The 18,341-nt window shown below is 38.1% G+C and overlaps 1 protein-coding gene and 1 pseudogene across 14 annotated transcripts in view; one reads left to right on the top strand and one right to left on the bottom strand.

The window, feature by feature from the left end:
- AKT3 (AKT serine/threonine kinase 3) overlaps positions 1-18,341 on the top strand; it is a 301,843-nt gene that overhangs the window by 148,113 nt on the left and 135,389 nt on the right. For 9 of the 14 annotated variants that reach the window (XR_002336106.2, XM_084978745.1, XM_084978742.1 and 6 more), the window contains one exon: positions 8,991-9,102. The exons of 2 other annotated variants lie outside the window; for them this stretch is intronic. Coding sequence is in view for 10 of the 12 variants with exons in the window: in XM_084978745.1 (XP_084834871.1) it covers positions 8,991-9,102 (112 nt within the window). In the remaining 2 variants the exon portion in view is untranslated. Of the gene's footprint in view, positions 1-8,931; positions 9,103-18,341 lie in introns of all 14 variants that reach the window. 3 more of the 14 variants (XR_014817071.1, XM_084978746.1, XM_084978744.1) reach the window with 1 other exon arrangement.
- On the bottom strand, positions 13,586-13,976 carry LOC146398842 (mitochondrial pyruvate carrier 2 pseudogene; annotated as a pseudogene).

Raw genomic sequence — 18,341 nt, 5'->3', positions numbered from 1 at the left:
TGCATTTTTAGACATTTTTAATGTTTTAAAATGGCAGTGCTTTTGAAACATGCCAGAATAGTTCATGCTAATTGAATCATCCATCCAGCAACAGATACTGCTTCCAAAACACACTGACAAAGTTTGTCTCTATAGAATATTCTTATAAAGTAATTAAAATTTACAATATTTCCTTTATAGCATTATTTCATACGCATTGTTTTATTTGAACTTCACAGTTGTCCTGTGGAAATAGAACATTTTATTAAAATGTTTTTGTTACACTATTATTTACAGATCCACTGTTTACCTCAAATTCTTTAGGATTTCTGTGCCTTTAGAAAGTTACATTTCTGTTGTTTTCCTGACAAATGACTTTTTATTCTTTTATAGCTAGATTATTTTACCAAAGTTGGCTTAGATTGATAAACCTGAACAAGTTCCAATATCAGATTCCTGCAGCTCCAGTTATATATTAATGTTCGGTTTTTAACATTTTGGTCAGTAAATATTCCAAATGTGCTCTCAGCTTTGTACCAGTAATCTAATATTGACAGAAAGACATTTTTCAAATATAAGTTTGGTCCGTTTTCTCAGGAAAATTATTTCATTACTCTGCATGTCGTCTGTTCTGTCACTTTAATGTTGTAGAAACTCGAGAGTGATATATGTAAATAAAGCTTGTTATAAAGAAATAAAACTTAACTTCCTCTTTTCTAAGCAGCTAACATTCCCAAAACAGTATGTGGCATACTAAGAAGATTCAAGAATTTTAGAGCTAGAAAAACTGGATTAGAGTCTCACTTTTATAACCTTAATGACTTGATGCTTTTTGAACAAGTGACTTAAAAATCAGACAGTTGTTATTTTCTTATTTGTGAAATGGAAATAATGAAAATACTTCAGAACTTTATTGGGAGGATTAAGTGAGCAATAATGCATAAAAGACTTGAATATTGTGGTTAAGTTGATAATAACATGCCAAAGTTATAACTGAAAAATATCTTTCCATTTCTTTGACTCCTCTTTAATTTCCATGATTAATGTTTTACACTTCTCAACATCTAAGTCTTTCACCTTCTTGGTCAGGTTTATTCCTAGGAATTGAATTTTTGGGGGCGTGATTTTAAAAGTTACGGTAAAATTTTGGAAAAAAAATGTAAAATGGAAGGCATAGTTTCTCTGTTGTCCTAAATTGGCAATGATGCTGATTTTTTTCTATTCTTCTAGAGATGAATGAACTGGTGATTCCACTGTATGTTGTTCGTTTAGCTTGCAGGACATCAGTTAAACCAGATTATAAATAGTTTTTGAACTGTTGTAAAGAACCAAAGACCTCTTTATGGCCGTAGTTGAAACTTTGTAGATAAGCGTTTGAGTAAAACTGATCAGGCTAATTGTAGGTAGGACAGCTTGGACAGGGAGAGAAGGCTGGAGAAAGGGACACCGTCTGGGAGACCATTTCAGGGACCCACATTGTGGTAATGAACCCTCTGGTTGTGAGCCATGAAAAGAGGCAGCATTTCAAAGGGTATTACCAAAGAACGGTTGCAGTGATTGTTGCAGGTTTATCCAGGGATTGGGAAAAAAAAAAAAAAAATCAAAGACAACTGAAGGCGTGTTTCTTGGATGATTAGAAAAATGACTCAAATAAAATGAATAGAAATACTGGGATGATGTGGTAATTCTCAGTTTGAAAAATTAAAAGAAAACAAACACCCATCCTTTTAGATACATTGAGAATGAGGTAATAGCAGATGCTCAAAAGACAGAGGCCAGTTTGGCCATAGGGAAATGGAGCTTGATGGAAAGGCTGGCACTGGTGGTGCAGGTTTGAGACTCATCCAACATCAGGTGCCAGTTGAGGCAAAGCCACAAGAAAGACTGCATAGAATTACATCCAGGGTCCTTCTTCCCAGGTCATTGAAGGTCTTTCTGATCTCATCTCCTACCATACCCCGGAACTTGCTCTCTGCTGGGGTACCTGGGACACCTAGGATGCTTTCCTTGTGGTGGAGTGAACGGATTCTTTAAGGTTGATGTGTTGAATCTTAATTAGACACTATGCTTTTTTGCCCCCTGGATTGTGAAATCTTTAACTAAAAGAGATACTTTTTCCCCTCTTTCCCAGAATATCTGAAATAGTATTATACCTGAGGCCTTAAAAGAAATAAACTCTCTTTGTGGTCATTATAACTCACATCATTATTTCATTGTACGATTAAGTGGAATCTGTTATGCCTTTGTTTTTCACATTGGATGTTAGAATTATTTTTAAAAGAATGTAGTTAGCATTTAAAGGGTTAGAGAGTCTGAAATAAAATCTAACCTGTTTGTAAAGTCTGAACAGATGATATCCCAAAACTTCTTTTTGGTAAGTATTTTTTTGATCTGGTCCCTCTGTTTGGCTTTCAGGTTTATAGAGTAATTACAGCTTTGACTAAACCTGGTCATCTGTGGTTTGGAGTGATCTAAAATAATTAGAATGTTTGAAATTCAGCTTGTAGTTTAACTTGCTCACATGAGTTTAGCTAGTATAACTATCTCATTTAAATACTGATGGAATAAAAACATTCTTAAAATGTTTCGTGGGTTAGGATGTAATAAAATTTAGTCCCTTGGCATCTTATCTAAGAGAGCTTGCCTTATTCCTGTGTACTAAATGGTTCCAGAAGTCATGGATAATGATTTGGTTAATAGCTTTTTAGAATCTTACCTGAAATTGCTACATTTAAAAAAATTTTGTTGAAATTGGTCTACTTTGAATTAGGAATCTTTACGTAACTAAAAGGAAAATACTCTTCTAAGAAGTATTGGTTAATCTGTTTATTACCCTATTTCTTTTCAAGAATTCCCATTAAGAATGAAAGTTTTCAGACATGCGCAATGTTCTGAAAACTTTCATGGCATATTTTTCTTCATCTTAGGCAGAACTGTAGGATGTGTTCGTGTTTCCATTTTACGGCCAACGTAAATGAAGCCAAAGTGTTGCTGTTTACTGGCTCACTTGTTTTAATATGATCAAGTTGCAGCTGTTTTGGAGCTCTCTTGTGGCACAGAGGGTTAAGGATCTAGTGGTGGTACTGCAGTGGCTCTGGGTGACTGTGTGGCCTGAGTACGATCCCTGGCCCAGGAACTTCCATATGCCATGGGCGCGGCCAAAACATAAAATGACCAAAAAAAGAAAATTTTCTGTTCTTTTCAGTTTGGATTCAGCTCTTTACATTTGTTTATGTACAGTGGTAAACCCTGAGGTGTTGCGGTAAAATATTCTCTCTCCTAATGTTGACTCACCTGTCACCTCACTGTCCTGGACTGGCTTTTGGTAGCCACTTCTCTCTCCCATTGTTTCAATCTAATGAGTATTATTTAGAAGTGTGACTGATTTGTAGAGTATTTCACACTGAAACCTATAAACATATAGGTTTATTTCTATTTTATTGTTCATAATTACATGTAACATTTTTATTAAACTAGAGGTTTTGGAAAGACCTGATTAAAGCTTTTATACTGTTACTGAAATTTCTGCTTTATAGTTACACACATGGTGATTAAAAATAGAGCTTGGTATGTGCTGTAAGCTGTTAGTTTTTTACTCATTTTTCTTATTATACCCAGAGTCTCGCACAGTGCCTGGCTCATAATTGGCATCTCATATATGTTGCTGAGTCCATAAATACTTAGCATATTTAGTCAAAACAACCACGCTGTGCATAACTACTACATAAATATCGTATTTTAATATTTTTCCAACACCTTGCTATATAAATATTCTTTTCTAAATAATAAAGCAGACTTTTCAGTCATCTGCTTAGGAACAGTAATTAACCACTTTTATTATCCTTATTATAAATTGCAGCAATTGATAATCACTTAGAATCTCGCACATAGTATTTGAAATAGCTTTTACTGTTACAGCATTAAGTTCTTTGGATTATAGACTATTAAATTCTTTAGATTATAGATTATAAACTTCATTTAGGTGTAGTGTTGAAAGTATACTTCCTTTGAAGTTTAATTCCTGAGAGTGCTTCTGAAGATGGGAGACCTAGAGGCTTAGAGATAGAATCTCCTTTGCTTAGGGTAACGGAGCTGATAGTGTGTGATGGAGGCTGGATTTGAGGCTGGTATTCTAAAGTCTGTTATCTTGATGACCTTGACATCACCGCAATGGGAAGCTGCGGTAAAACTGAAGTCAGTGAACCTTCTTTCTTTTTTCTTCCTGTCTCCTGCTCTAACATGGTTCACTCATGAGCATTTTTGTCAGGACTGCTCCTCTGTTTAAGTGTCTGTTCTCCATTCTTGTTACATTAAAAGCCAGTTGGTTAATGACTCAATCATCAGGTATTTACCTCGTACCCATATGTGCTGTCGCTGTTGTAGGTGCCGTGAGGAAGAGTTGTGCACATAATTCCAAACTTTTCAGTAATTTATCGAGCTAGGACCTCAAATTAACATACAGCAAACATCTGCAGGGCAGTATAGTGAAGTACTGGCTAGAAACTTGATAGGAATTTTATGAAGAAGGCAGTAGGAAGGAATGATGGGCCTAGAGACAATCGGACTGAGTCTGTCCCTTACAGGCAGAGTAAGTTGGGGAAAACCATGTGGTTCTTTACTGATAGAAATTGATATAATATCGTTGGTATTTTAAAACTTTCATATTTTAAACAAATATGAATTGGCATATTCGATTTTTTTGGAAGTTATTTTGTATGGTGTTAAAATATATATAACATAAAATTTGTCATTTTAACCATTTTAAGTTGTGACATTTAGTGGCATTAATTATATTCACAAAGCACAATTGTCACCATTATTTATTCCCAAAGTTTCTCTTCACCCCAAACGGACCCTCTGTAACCAGCAGTCACTCCCTACTCTCCCCTCCCCCAGTCCCTGGTAACCTCGAATCTACCGGCTATGAATGTGCCTGTTGTAGATATTTCATGTAAGTGGAACCATTCAATGGTTATCCTTTTGTGTCCGGCTCGGCGTAATGTCTGCCAGGATTATCTGTGGTATAGTGTGTATCAGACCTCCATTTCTTTTTAGGGCTAAACAATGTTCCACTGTATTGTATATTATATGTAATTAATATAAATTATCTATATATTAATATGTATTATATATTATATGTAAAAATATTTATACAATATAATCTATAATCCACTCCATTTTATATTATAAACATTATAAACATTTTATTCATTTTAATTTTATTACAGTATAGTTGATTTACTATGTTGTATTAGTTTCAGGTGTACAGCGTAGTGAATCAGTTATACATGATAAATATATGCATTTTTTTCTCCCATATAGGTTATTACAAACCATTGAGTAGATTTTCCTGTGCTGTATAGCAGGTTCTCATTAATCATTATATTTGATTTTTTTTAACATTCATGTTTCAAAAAGTATATAACATGAAACAGTAGATTTTACTGTTGGTCAGATCTACTACCTTTTCATTATTTTACACACCACCAGGGTCTCACTTCCTTTCTTACCCATTTTAAGTTCCCTAGTTGATTATCTAAACCATTCCCTTGTCTTGCATCCTGTGTTCTGTTTCACTTTCTTGCTTTGGCGAACTTAGTTAAAGCAAAGCTTTGCTCAAATCCAGTCCTCTGTGTTCCTGTCTGCACCCATGCAGCTGAACATGTCTGGGGAAAAATACGCAACTACAATCCCTGGTGTTACTTTAAATTTTGATCACTTAATTCCAGGGGACCCTTAATGCTGCTTAGCAGACATGGATATTTCTCTGTTCTGTTTACTCTTTGAAGGCTGTTAGATATTTTCTCTCTTCTCAAAGCCCCAGTGCACCCTTGTCCCGCCTTATTCTTAAGGGTGACTTTATATCCTGATTCAGTGGAAAAAATAAAAGTGATGAGCAAATAATTTCTGCCAGCTCCAACTTGCACCTGTACCCCACCTCTGTTTAGGCTCTTTGACCTAATCTTCTCTCCTGTTCCAACACTAAGCTGTTTGTACTCCTGACCACAGCCAGCCCTCCGCTTGTCCAGTAAATCCCATCCCTTTTTGACTCTTTAAGGAAGTTGCTCCAGAAATTTTCTCCTCTTTCTTGTATTATCAAAATTATGTTCTTATTGGATTAGTACTGTCAAAATTCACTCACTTGGATGATAATATTGTCTGCTATGTGTTGGGCACAGCTCTGGGTGCTAAGAATATATCAGTAGAGCTTGCATTATAGTTGAAGCAACAGACGGTCAATAAGAAAATGATGAAGTTAGTCACCTCATATGAACAAAGATGGTGACATTGCTGCGGAAAGTAAAAAGCAGAGCAGGTGAGAAGAGTTGGGCAGAGGATGCGGATTAGTGTTAAGAAGCGTGGTCAAAGCAGGCTTGAATGTGAAGGTTAGACTTGATGTAGGGCTTGAAGGAGGGGAGGGGAGGGGTTAGCCGTGGGGATGTGTGAGAGGAAGAACACCAGGCAGAGGGCACAGCTAGAGGCGAGGCCCTGAAGAGAACAAGTGCAGCGCCTTGGTGAGGAGGCGGAAGGAAGGCAGGGGAGCTGGCGGAGTGGCCCTGAAGAGCTGCTGGCGGAGGTCAGACGCTGAAGTGGGGCGGATGGGAGGCCAAGGTCGCATAGGATCGCCTGTCTTCCATTCGCAGTGAGTTGAAAACATGGCAGAATTTTCTGTAGTTACTCATTTTAAGAAGGTCACTGGCTGTATATTTTGAGAACAAACTTCAGTGAAGGTCAGGGGACAGCTGTTGTAAGGTTTTTGGAGTATTCACGTGAGAGATGATGGTTTGTCCCAAGGTAGTGGAGGAGGTGAGAAGTGATACTAATATATTTTGAAAGCAGAGGCAACAGGCTTTCCAGAACGAGATGTGAGAGAAGAGATGATGTAAAGATGATTCCATGGTTTTGGATTTGAGCAGTAGTTGCCGAGGTTAGCCAGGGAACCAAGGCTGGGAGAAGTCCGGAGTTCCGTGTCCGATGGGTTCACATGTCTCTTAGAAGACAGCGTTTGTATTTAACTAACCTATCTGGCCTGTCTACCTCTCTCTCTTCACGCTCTTTGGCCACACCCACAGCATGTGGAAGTTCCCGGGCCAGAGATCAAACCCACGCCACGCTGGTTCCTTACCCCACTTACCACAAGGCAACTTCCTCCACACCTCTTAAGGAGGAAGATCCGGCTTTATGACGCCTGGGGAGGTTTAGACACTGGACGGTGAGAGACTGAGGTAGAATCGCATCAATGGAGAATCTAAGTAATGGCAAATAGTACCAGAATCAGAAAAGAAGGTCACCCCATGTTTTCACTCCAGATGGAAAAAAGAGGAAAGCCAGGAGGAGAAACAGATTTAAGGGGAAAGATGGTAGGTTTGGTTTGAGGTGTGGTACCAGTTAATTCATCCAGGTAGAAATATCCACTATATAGTTGGACATGTGTATCATAAAACAGAGATCCAATAAGGAAAGAAATTCAGATTTTGATATAGGCAAACTGAGGGATGATGGCTAAGACCTTAAAAGCTTGTTAGAAAAGAGAAAAAGAAGTAAACAGAGACCCTTGGTGAATCATCTCTTTTAGTGTAAAGAGTCAATGAACAATTAGTCCGATGTGATTAATGACTTGGTCCTGTAAAGACCTACATAGTTGATAGTTGCTAATGATGAAGCTAAGGCAAAACAAGCGAGCACTGAGAAAACACTGTTGCATTTTTCCCCTAGAGATAGATTAATTTCTTTCCAAAAAGCGGTGTCAGTAGACAGCCGATCCTATTTTCTCTTGTTGTTCAATACCATGTATCCTCTGAAGTGTAGCTCAGGTAGGCGTTCACCTGCTGATAGCAGCTGAAATTTACTGAGAACTTACTTTGTGTCACATACTATGCTAAGTGTTCCATTAACTTATTAATCCCCACACCAGTTTTGTGATGTCGGTACTCTTACTGTTTCCCATTTAAATCTTGCTGACTAAAGATTAATTAACTTGTCCAAGGTCGCATAGTTAATGATTTTGGGGGGGGGGTAGTGAATCCAGGCATAGTAGTGTTAGAATAGCCACTCCGTTTTGCTCCTTTTTTTTAAGCTCTTCCTAGATAGTCCCCGACAGAATTTACCCTTTCTGACTGGCTCTAGATGCTATGATTACTAAGAGTTTTAGGGGTATGTACTGTCAAAGGCTTATAATCTAGGTAGGGACAAGGATACTTCTTAAAATAATAAATAATAATATAAGCTACTCTATGCCAAGTGAAAAATGAGAGGTACAGTAATAAATAATCAGATAGTGAATGGGAAGTTTAGTGAGAGTGTAATCAGAATGTGGGAAGGGGAATAATCAGTCTAGGCACTGGGTTGTTTTAAAAGATGTCATGAAAAGAGCAGAATTTGGTCTAGACGTTAAGGGACCCCCCCCTTTTTTTTTTTTGGTCTTTTTAGGGCTGCACCCATGGCATATGGAGGTTCCCAGGCCAGAGGTTGAATCAGGAGCTGTAGCTGTCAGCCTACGCCACAGCCACAGCCACACTGGGTCTGAGTCACAACTGTGACCTACACCAGCTCACAGCAATGCCTGATGCTGTAACCCACTGAGCGAGGCGAGGGATCGAACCTGTGTCCTCGTGGATGCTAGACAGATTTGTTTCTCCTGAGCCACGACAGGAACTGTCAGAGACATATATTCTTTTGACTGTTGGTGATTGCATATGGTTTGGGGTAAAATAAATGGGAAAATGTCCAAATAATAGTATCAGCTGGAGCAGAGCTATAGGTAAAGGAAAGAGCAAGAGGTATCTGGGATGGGTTCAGTGGTCCAGTTTGGCTGGTTAGTGACCAGAGTGGGTGATCGATTGGAAAGGAATACTGAAGCCAGGTTGTGCACAGCCTTTGGTGGCCACGCACAGAAGGCGGTGAGGTTGCAGTGGCTTCGTTAAGAACTCTGTAATTCTCAACTGAACTGAGAATTATACGACTTGACTTCAATATAAATATTCAAAGAAACATTTTTATTTTATTTCTAGAATGCCAGTTAATGAAAACAGAACGACCAAAGCCAAACACATTTATTATCAGATGTCTTCAGTGGACCACTGTTATAGAGAGAACATTTCATGTAGATACTCCAGAGGAAAGGTAAGAAACTCATTTTTTTTTTTCCATTTTATGAAAAAGGAACAGTCAATCTAAAGATGGATGTGTATTCAAGTTGACCATTTGTAAGTATCTGTAAATACATTTATAAAATGTTATATCCCTTAATAATTCTGTTTCTGGTATAATAAATAAATGACAGGCTTACGCATTACTTAATCAGAAAAACCTCTGGAAGTGCTATAAGAGAGACTTACTTTTTTAAACAGAAAACAGGACATTTCAAGTTAAAATATAAATTAAAGAGGACGTTTTAATCACCAGACTACCTTTTAAAAATTATGTAATTGTGTTCATATTTGGCATTTTAATGCAAGTGACTGCAGAAGGTTTCACATAGCATGCCATTATGCAAATAGCTTCCTGGAGTGTTATGCTGTGAAGGACTCTGAGACTGGGTCTAAGCTCGTTGAGGGGAAAAAAAAAACATGCATCACGCTTGCCTGGCATTATCTGTTACCATTGCTAAAGATGGAGGTGGCAGCATATTAATAACTATCACACCAACCTTATCAGCGTCACAGGTCATCTTCCTGATGTACTCTCAGTTTCTGCATCCTCTTCCCCATCCTTGAGTTCTGTCTCAATATCCTCTTACCTAGTGGTTCTGGTACTGAGTTAGGGCCAACAACAGCCGAATCATTTTTCTACACATTATCATATTTGTTCCAAATCAGAAACTTCGTGAAGTTAAATGTTCATTTGCTAGTCTTAATTTTCCAAGTGAATAAATTATATCCTAAGAAACTTGTCTAAGATGTAAAACAAAAACAACCCCACCTCAATGTAAAGTATTATTTTAATCATACTTTTTGGTCAATAAATAGTAAATGGAGGCGTTCCCGTTGTGGCTCAGCAGAAACAAACCCAGTTAGTATCCATGAGGACATGAGCTTGATCCCTGGCCTCGCTCTGTGGTGTAGGTCGCAGACACAGCTCGGATCCTGCGTTGCTGTGGCTGTGGTGTAGGCCGGCAGCTACAGCTCCGATTTGAACCCCTAGCCTGGGAACCTCCATCCATATGCCACAGGTGCGGCCCTAAAAAGACCTAATAAATAAATAAATAGTAAATGGAAATATGTCATTGAATGCTTTAGGAAATGTAGAAAAGAATGAGAAATTGCTCAGAATTCTAATTCTGTAACCAGAGTTGAGGACTGATAGTTATTTTCTTTTATACATCGCCAGTCTTACTCTGTGCAGAGGTATTTAAGTCTTTGGTGGACATAAACTTTGGTATAGCCTCCCTCCCCATGCTGACCTGTCTGCCCTGAACACTTTATATGCTGGATCCTCAGCTTGCATAGTTACCATGCATCTTTCAGATGCGAGCTCAAAACGTCACATTTCCTACAAACCCTTCTCTGACTCTTGTAGACGAGGCAGGACTCCCTGCTGTCTACTTAACGTATCTGCTTGTACCTTTTGTATCAGGTATATCTCCACTGGAATCTTTATTTGCCTTTCTCACTAGACTGTAAGATTCTTGACTGCCACGTATCGTATCTCTTTGCTCATTATTTTATCTTTAGCTCATAGTCCGGGATCCAATGTAGTATTTGTTGACTGGCTGAATGAATGGAACTTCATGTATATTCCTTGAAAATATTCTTAGTGGATTTATAACATCCGACTGAAGCATGATTCACTTTTCCATTTACGTTGGCAAAGCTGGACTTAAGCCATATCTTAACACTAAAATATCTGCTTTGCTATTTCTGCAATAATATCACACTACTTTTGGGAGCAGTTAGTTTTCATTTGCATTTATGATTAGAAGAAAGCAGTTTTAGTAAAAATGAAAAACAGCATATTTATATTTGCCATTGGAGAGTGTTTTTCTATATTCATCTAGAATCTGCTGTTTAGAGACTTTATATGACTTTAATGTTAATGTTAGAGGCAGTGAGAGGTAGAAAAATTCTGTATTTTCTGTTTTTGCCTGTCAGTCTAAAATCCTTACCTGTTGTAAACTGTATCTTTTAAAACCTTCTATTTATTTCATTTTATGATAAAAATTTGGAGTCCTTTTTTTCCCCCCAAAAGATGAGACTGTTGTCTGAGCTGCATTTATTGAATAATCCATTCCTTTCTCACTGATTATAGATAGCATTTACACATTAATATTTGTGTTTTTAGGCTTTTTTTCCCTTTGATTTTCTTCTGTCTTTATAGCGCTAAGACCACATGGTCTTGATTAGAAAACCCGTATAAAATTTTGACATGTAATAAAGCAAAACCTTTAATTATTACTATTTTTTAAAATAGTCTGAACTTAAAAAATTTTTGTTATAGTTGATTTATGATGTTCTGTCAAGATCTACTGTACAGCACAGTGACCTAGTCATATATATATATACATTCTTTTTTTCACATTATCCTAATGTTTCATCGCAAGTGTTTAGACACAGTTCCTGTTCTGTAGAGCAGATTCTCAATTCTTGCCTACTCCAAAGGCAATAGTTTGCATCTACTAACGCCACACTCCCAGTCCCTCCCACCCTTCCCCTCCGTCTTGGCAACCACCAGTCTGTACTCCATGCCCACGTGTTTGTTTCTTTTCTGTGGAAAGGTTCATTTGTGCCAAATATTTAGATTCCACATGTAAGTGATATCATATGGTATTTGTCGTTCTCTTTCTGACTTACCTCACTTAGCATGAGAGTCTCTGGTTCCATCCATGTTGCTGCAAATGGCATTATTTTCTTTTTTTTATGGCTGAGTAGTATTCCATTGTGTATATATACCACATCTTCTTAATCCATTCATCTGTCGATGGACATTTAGGTGGTTTCCATGTCTTGACTGTTGTGAATAGCACTGCAGTAAACATAGGGGTGCGTGTATCTTTTTCAGTGCAAGTTTCTTCCAGATATATGCCCAGGAGTGGGATTGCTGGATCATATGGTAGTTCTATATTTAGTTTTGTAAGGTACCTCCATATCTTTTTCTAATTCTTTTAGGTGGTGGGTTAACTTCTCAATTTAGGACTTTTCCTCTTTTATGAGGAAGGCCTATATTGCTCTGAACTTCTCTCTTAGCACTGCTTTTGTAGCATCTGATAGATTTTGAATGGTTGTGTTTTCATAATGATTTGTCTTGAGGTATGTTTAAATCTGCCTTTTGATTTCTTTGTTGACCCATTGGTTTCTTACTAGCATGTCGTTTAGTCTCCATGTAGTCAGTGTTTTCTCATTTATTTTCCTGTGGTTGATTTCTAGTTTCATGCCACTGTGGTCAGAGAAGATACTTGAAATAATTTCTATACTCTTAAATTTGGTTATTTTTGTGCCCCAGTATGTGGTCAATCCTTGAGAATGTTCCATGTGCACTTGAAAAGAATGTATATTCTGAGTTCTTTGGATGTAATGTCCTGAAAATGTCAGTGAAGTCTAACTTTTCTATTGTGTCATATAGGAGCTCTGTTGCCTTATTGATTTTCTGTCTAGAGGACCTGCCCATTGATGTGAGTGTGGTGTTAAAGTCTCCTACTATTAGTGTATTCCCATCGATTTCTCCTTTTATGTCTGTTAGTATTTGTTGTATGTATTTGAGTGCTTCTAATTGTTTCACCTTTTTTAGTACATTCTTTTAAAAGTTGTGATTAAAAAGCATATGAAATCTACCCTCATAACAAATTTTAAGTGTGTATTGTAGTATAAACTATGTGCACATTACTGTAGAGCAGATTTCCATAGGTTTTTATCTTGCGTGGCTGAGCTCTGTACCCACTGAATAGCAACTTTCCATCTCCCTCTCTCCTACCCCTGTCAACCACAATTCTACTTTCTGCTTCTGTGAGTCTGAACACCTCATACCTGATCAATACCTCATGTAAGTGGAACCATAACAATATTTGTCCTTTTGTGATTGGTTCATTTCACTTAGCATAATGTCCATGTTGTAGCATATTACAGGATTTCCTTTTTTCAAGAGTGAATAATATTCCATTGTATGTTTATATGGTATTTTCTTTATCCATGAATGAATGACTCCATCAATGGACATTTAGGTTGTTTCTACCTCTTAGCTATTGTGAATAACTCTGCAATGGACACAGAAGTCCATATATCTCTTTTAGATCCAGATTTCAGTTCTTTGAGATAAATGTGTGGAATTGGGTTTGTTGGATTATAAGATGGTCCTATATTTTTTTAGGAGCTTCCATAGTGTTTCCTATAGCAGCGGTACCGTTTTATATTCTCATCAGCGGCACACAAGGGTTCCAATTTCTCCACATTCTTATCATCTTATAATGGACATTCTAACAAGTGTGATGATACCTCATGCTTTTTGTAAATTAAAAGTTTTTCTTTTGAATCTATCTCCCCATTAGAGTTAATTTGTTTTTATGCCTTCCAAATGTTAGCACAGTGAGCATCAACCTTATCAATAACCAGATAATAAATCAAACTAGGTCCCATGGTTATGTCCACATTTAGACTTTTAGGATGATCAGGAACTCTTATTTGTTTACTTTAGCTTTTAGGTTTTGGTTATATCTCCAAATATGACAAAGCTGAGAGGTTCCTGCTGTCCTAATAAATTAACAGCAAACAAAATCCAGGTTTTTTGTTTGTTTGTTTTAATAATTATAAGTAAGTGTCTTGACCAGATAAACCCTGAAGCCATCAGAATAGCAAGTTGAGATGTTTTAAGTTTTTCTGAAAGTCCAGGCATGTCAACCAGTCCAGCATACACCAACCCCCATGTCATAATTGGAGCCCAGAAAAATAAGCTTCTGGAATCTGCTGGTTGGTTGTACAGTGCCTCAATTTCTCAGGCAATGGGTGCTCCCCTTTATTGAGGGCCCACTGGTAGATGGCCTGTAGGCCCTGGGCACTGGCAGCTAACATTTCTGCTAATGAGTGATCGTGGCAGCTGGGTAGGAGAGTGGCCGTGTGCTTGTCTCTGTTACTGGAGATGAGGAAATGGTCCTTGGGGCTGGAGGACCCATCCCGCCTATGGAACCACTTATCTCATGTGGTTTGACTTGCGTTCCCAAGATGATTAATGATGTTGATCTTCTTTTCTTATGCCTGTTGATCGTTTGTCTATCTTCTTTGAAGAAATAATTATTCATGTCTTTTGGCCATTTTAAAAGTCAGGTTATTTGGTTTTTTGCTTTTGAATTGTAGGAGTTCCTTATACATTTTGGTTAACACCTTACATGATTTCTATCATTCCATAGGTTTCCTTTTTACTCTGCTGATTGTTTGATTTGCTGTGCAGCTTTTTAGTTTGATGTACTCCCAACTTGTCTATTTTTGTGTTTATTGCCAAAAAATCATTGCCTAAACCAATGTTAAAAAGCTTTATCCCTTTGTTTTGCTGTAAGAGTTTTCTAGTTTCACATCTTTTCATGTGGTGTAAGATAAGGATTCAGTTTCATTATTTTTTGTGTGGATATCCAGTTTCCCCAATATCCCGTATTGAAGTTACAGTCGTTTCTCCATTTGTAGTCTTGGCACTCTTGTTGAGATCATTTGCCCATATATGCATGGGTTTATTTCTTGGCTATCTATTTTCCATTGACCCATATATGTGTCTTTATGCCAGGACCATATTTTTTTACTATTGTAGCTTTGTAGTGTGTTTTGAAGTCATGAAGTGTGACGCTTCCAGATTTGTTATTCTTTCTCAAGATGATTTTGGCCATTGGGATTCTTTGCAGTTTCATAGATATTTTAGGATTTTGTTCCAATTTCTGCAAAAAAAAAAAAAAAAAAAAATGCCACTTGAATTTTGATAGGAATTGCATTGAATGTATAGATGACTTTGGTAGTATGAATGTTTCAGTAATATTAAGTATTCTAATCCATGAGCAAAGGATTACTTTTTATTTATTTTCACCAATGTTTGGTAGTTTTTGGTGTACAAATTTTTTGCCTTAACTTGTACCTTAGTTAAATTAATGGCTAAGTAATTCGTTCTTTTCAGTGCTACTGTTAGTAAGATTACTTTCTTAATTTCCTTTTTGGATGTTTATTGTCAGTGTATAGAAATAAACCTGATTTATATGTTAATTCTGTATCCTGATATTTTGAATTCATTTGTTCTAAAAGTTTTTTGGTGAAATATTTGGCGTTTTCACAGATAAAATCATGTCATCTGCTAAAAGAGATATTTGTCTTTTGTTTTGTTTTTTGCTTTTTTAGGGCACTACTCATAGCATATGGAGGTTCCCAGGGTAAGAGTCACTAAGTAGAGCTACAGCCGCCACCCTATGCCATAGCCACAGCAAGGCCAGGTCCAAACTGCATCTGCAACCTACACCAGTTCATGGAAACTCCAGATCCTTAACCCACCAAGCGGGCCCAGGGATTGAACCCACAACCTCAAGGTTACTAGTCAGATTTGTTTCTGCTGAGCCACAACAGAGCTCCTAAAAGAGATCATTTTAATTCTTCCTTTCTGATTTGGATGCCTTTTATTTTCTTACCTGATTGCTCTGGCTACGACTTACAATACAATGTTGAATATAAATAAAAAGAGTAGACATCTTTTCCTTACTCTGGTCTTAGAGGAAAATTTTTTAGTTTTTAAAAATCATTGACTATGATGTCAGCTGTAGGCTTTTTATGTGTGGCCTTTTTTATATTGAGGTTTCCTTCTATTCCTAATTTGTTGAGTGTTTTATGATGAAGAGGCATTGAATTTCATCAAATGCTTTTTCTGCATCTGTTGAGATGATCATGTAATTTGTATCCTTCATTCTGTTAATGTGGTGTATCACATTGATTTGTGTATGTTGCACCATCTTTGAATCCCAGAGGTAAATTCCACTTGGTTAAGGTGTATGATCCTTTTAATGTGCTCATAAATTCAGTTTGCTAGGTTTTTTGTTGTTGTTGTTGTTGTTGTTGAAGAATTTTGCATCTAAGGTCATCAGGGATATTGACTGGTAGTTTTCTTTAAATGTGTGTCTTTTTTGGGCTTTGATATCAGGGTGATGCTGGCCTTATAAAATGTGTTTGAGGAGTTCCCCTCATGGTTCAGAGGAAATGAATCTGACTGGTAACCATGAGGACACAGGTTTGATCCCTGGCCTCACTTAGTGGGTAAAGGATCCAGCATTGCTGTGACCTGTGGTACAGGTTGCACCTGTGTCTTGAATCTGGCATGGCTGTGGCATAGGCTGGCAGCTGTAGCTCCAATTCAACCCCTAGCCTGGGAACCTCCATATGTTGTGTGCACTGCCCTAAAGATATGAAAATAAATGAATAAATAAAATGTGTTTAAAAGTTTTTCCTCTTTTATTTTTGGAAGAGTTTAAGAAGGATTGGTATTTATTTAAATGTTTGATAGAATTTGCAGGTGAAGTCATCTAGTACTAGGGTTTTCTTTGTTAGGGGGTTTATGAGTACTGATTTAATCTCCTTATTTATTGGTTTGTTCAAGCTTTCTATTTTTCCTTGATATCTTGGTGAGTTGTATGTTTTTAGGAATTTATTTCAGTTATTCAGTTTGTTGGCCTCTATTTATAGTAATCTCTTATAGTACTTTTTATTTGTGTAGTATAGTTTTTTTGTTTTTTTTTGGGGGGGGGGCGTCTTTTCAATGACCGCACCTGCGGCATATGGAAGTTCCCAGGCTAGGAGTCTAATCATAGCTGTAGCTGCTGGCCTAAGCCACAGCCACAGCAATGTGGGATCCAGGCCACGTCTGCGACCAGCACCACAGCTCATGGCGACGACGCATCCTTAACCACTGAGCAAGGCCAGGGATCAAACTCTCAACGTCATGGTTCCTAGTCGGATTCATTAACCACTGAGCCACGACAGGAACTCCTGTAGTACCAGTTTTAATGCCTCCTGTCATTTCTGATTTTATTTGAGGGGAGCTTCTCTCCTTTTTTTTCCTAGTTTCACTAAACCTTTGTCAATTTTGTTGGTCTTTTCAAAAAGCCAACTGTTGTTTTCATTGAATATTTCTATTCTCTATTTTGTGTGTTTCTATTCTAATCTTTATTATTTTCTTCCTTCTCCTAACTGTAGGCTTAGTTATTTTATTTCCAGGAATAAAGTATTTCAGTTGAATATTGTAGTAATTTCAGTCAATTATTGATAGTAGTTTAAGATATATGGCCAAGATGATGGAGTAGGAAGACTTGGGCTCACCTCCTCCTACAGGCACATCCCAATTACAACTGTTTATAAAGAAGAACAATCTGAACACTAGCAGGAAAGAATGTTCCAAAACTAAGTATATCAAGTAGGAACTACAATAAAGGGGATGGTAGGAGAGGAAAGAATAGCAGAGGTTCTCCCCAAAGGGCGAGTGGTGCAAGCCTTACACAAGTACCCAGCACTAGGAAGACATGTACTTAGAATGCCTGACTTTGAAAGCCAGCAGGGCTCACACAGGAATGCTGGAGGGCTATAGGAAACAGACTTGCTCTTAAAGGGCTCATGTAAAATCTCCCTTGCAAAGGCCACAGAGGCCATAATTTGAATTTGCAGGGAGCCTGGGTCAGACCCACTTGTGTGCTTATTGATCTTGGAGAGCCTCCCAGGAAGTCAAAAGGTGACTCTGACTCCTGGGGATGGAGATGCTGGCAGTAGCCATTTTGGAGTGCTTCTTCCATCATAAGGACACTGGTGATGGCAAGAACCGTTTTGAAGTTTTCCCTCTAGCATGTCAGTGCTGGTTGCATTCCTGCCCATCAGCCAGTAAGCCCCAGTCCAGAATCCCCTAGGTCCTGGCTCCACCCACCAGCCCCAGGACCTCACAGGCCTCCCATCCCTGGGACACAGTGTGTCTGGATCAGCCTTGGGAGCCCTCAGGCTCCACAGTCATCAGTGCTGAGACCTGACCCTGCATACCAGTGGGCCAGCACCATCACTGGGACCTCCCAGGACCCAGACCACTGCCCTGGGACACAGCAGGTACTACTAACCAGGTAGCCCCCAAAGCCCCTGGGCCCTGCGGCTGATGAGCCTAAGACCTGGCCCTGACCACCAGCTGATCAGAAGCTGCCCCAGTGCCTAGACGGTAGTGTGCTGCTAGGCTCCATAGGTTGTCTCCTATGTAAGCCCACTTCTCTAAGATGGGAAAATGTAACCAACCTACACAACACATAGAAATAAAAAATGGAGAATTATGTAAAATGAGGTAACAGAAATATGTTTCAGACAAAAGGACAAGATAAAAACCCCCCAAAGAAGAGCTGATCAAAATACAGATAAGCAAACTGCCTGATACAGAGTTCAAGGTAGTGG

Source organism: Sus scrofa, chromosome 10 (assembly GCF_054392235.1).
Source record: "Sus scrofa isolate SSC_HxYL_T2T_F1_AM1 chromosome 10, Sscrofa_HxYL_maternal_Yorkshire_Landrace_v2.0, whole genome shotgun sequence".
Classification (NCBI taxonomy): Eukaryota; Metazoa; Chordata; class Mammalia; order Artiodactyla; family Suidae; genus Sus; species Sus scrofa.
The sequence above is the reverse complement of the archived record's forward strand: the minus strand, read 5'-3'. Positions and strand labels throughout refer to the sequence as shown.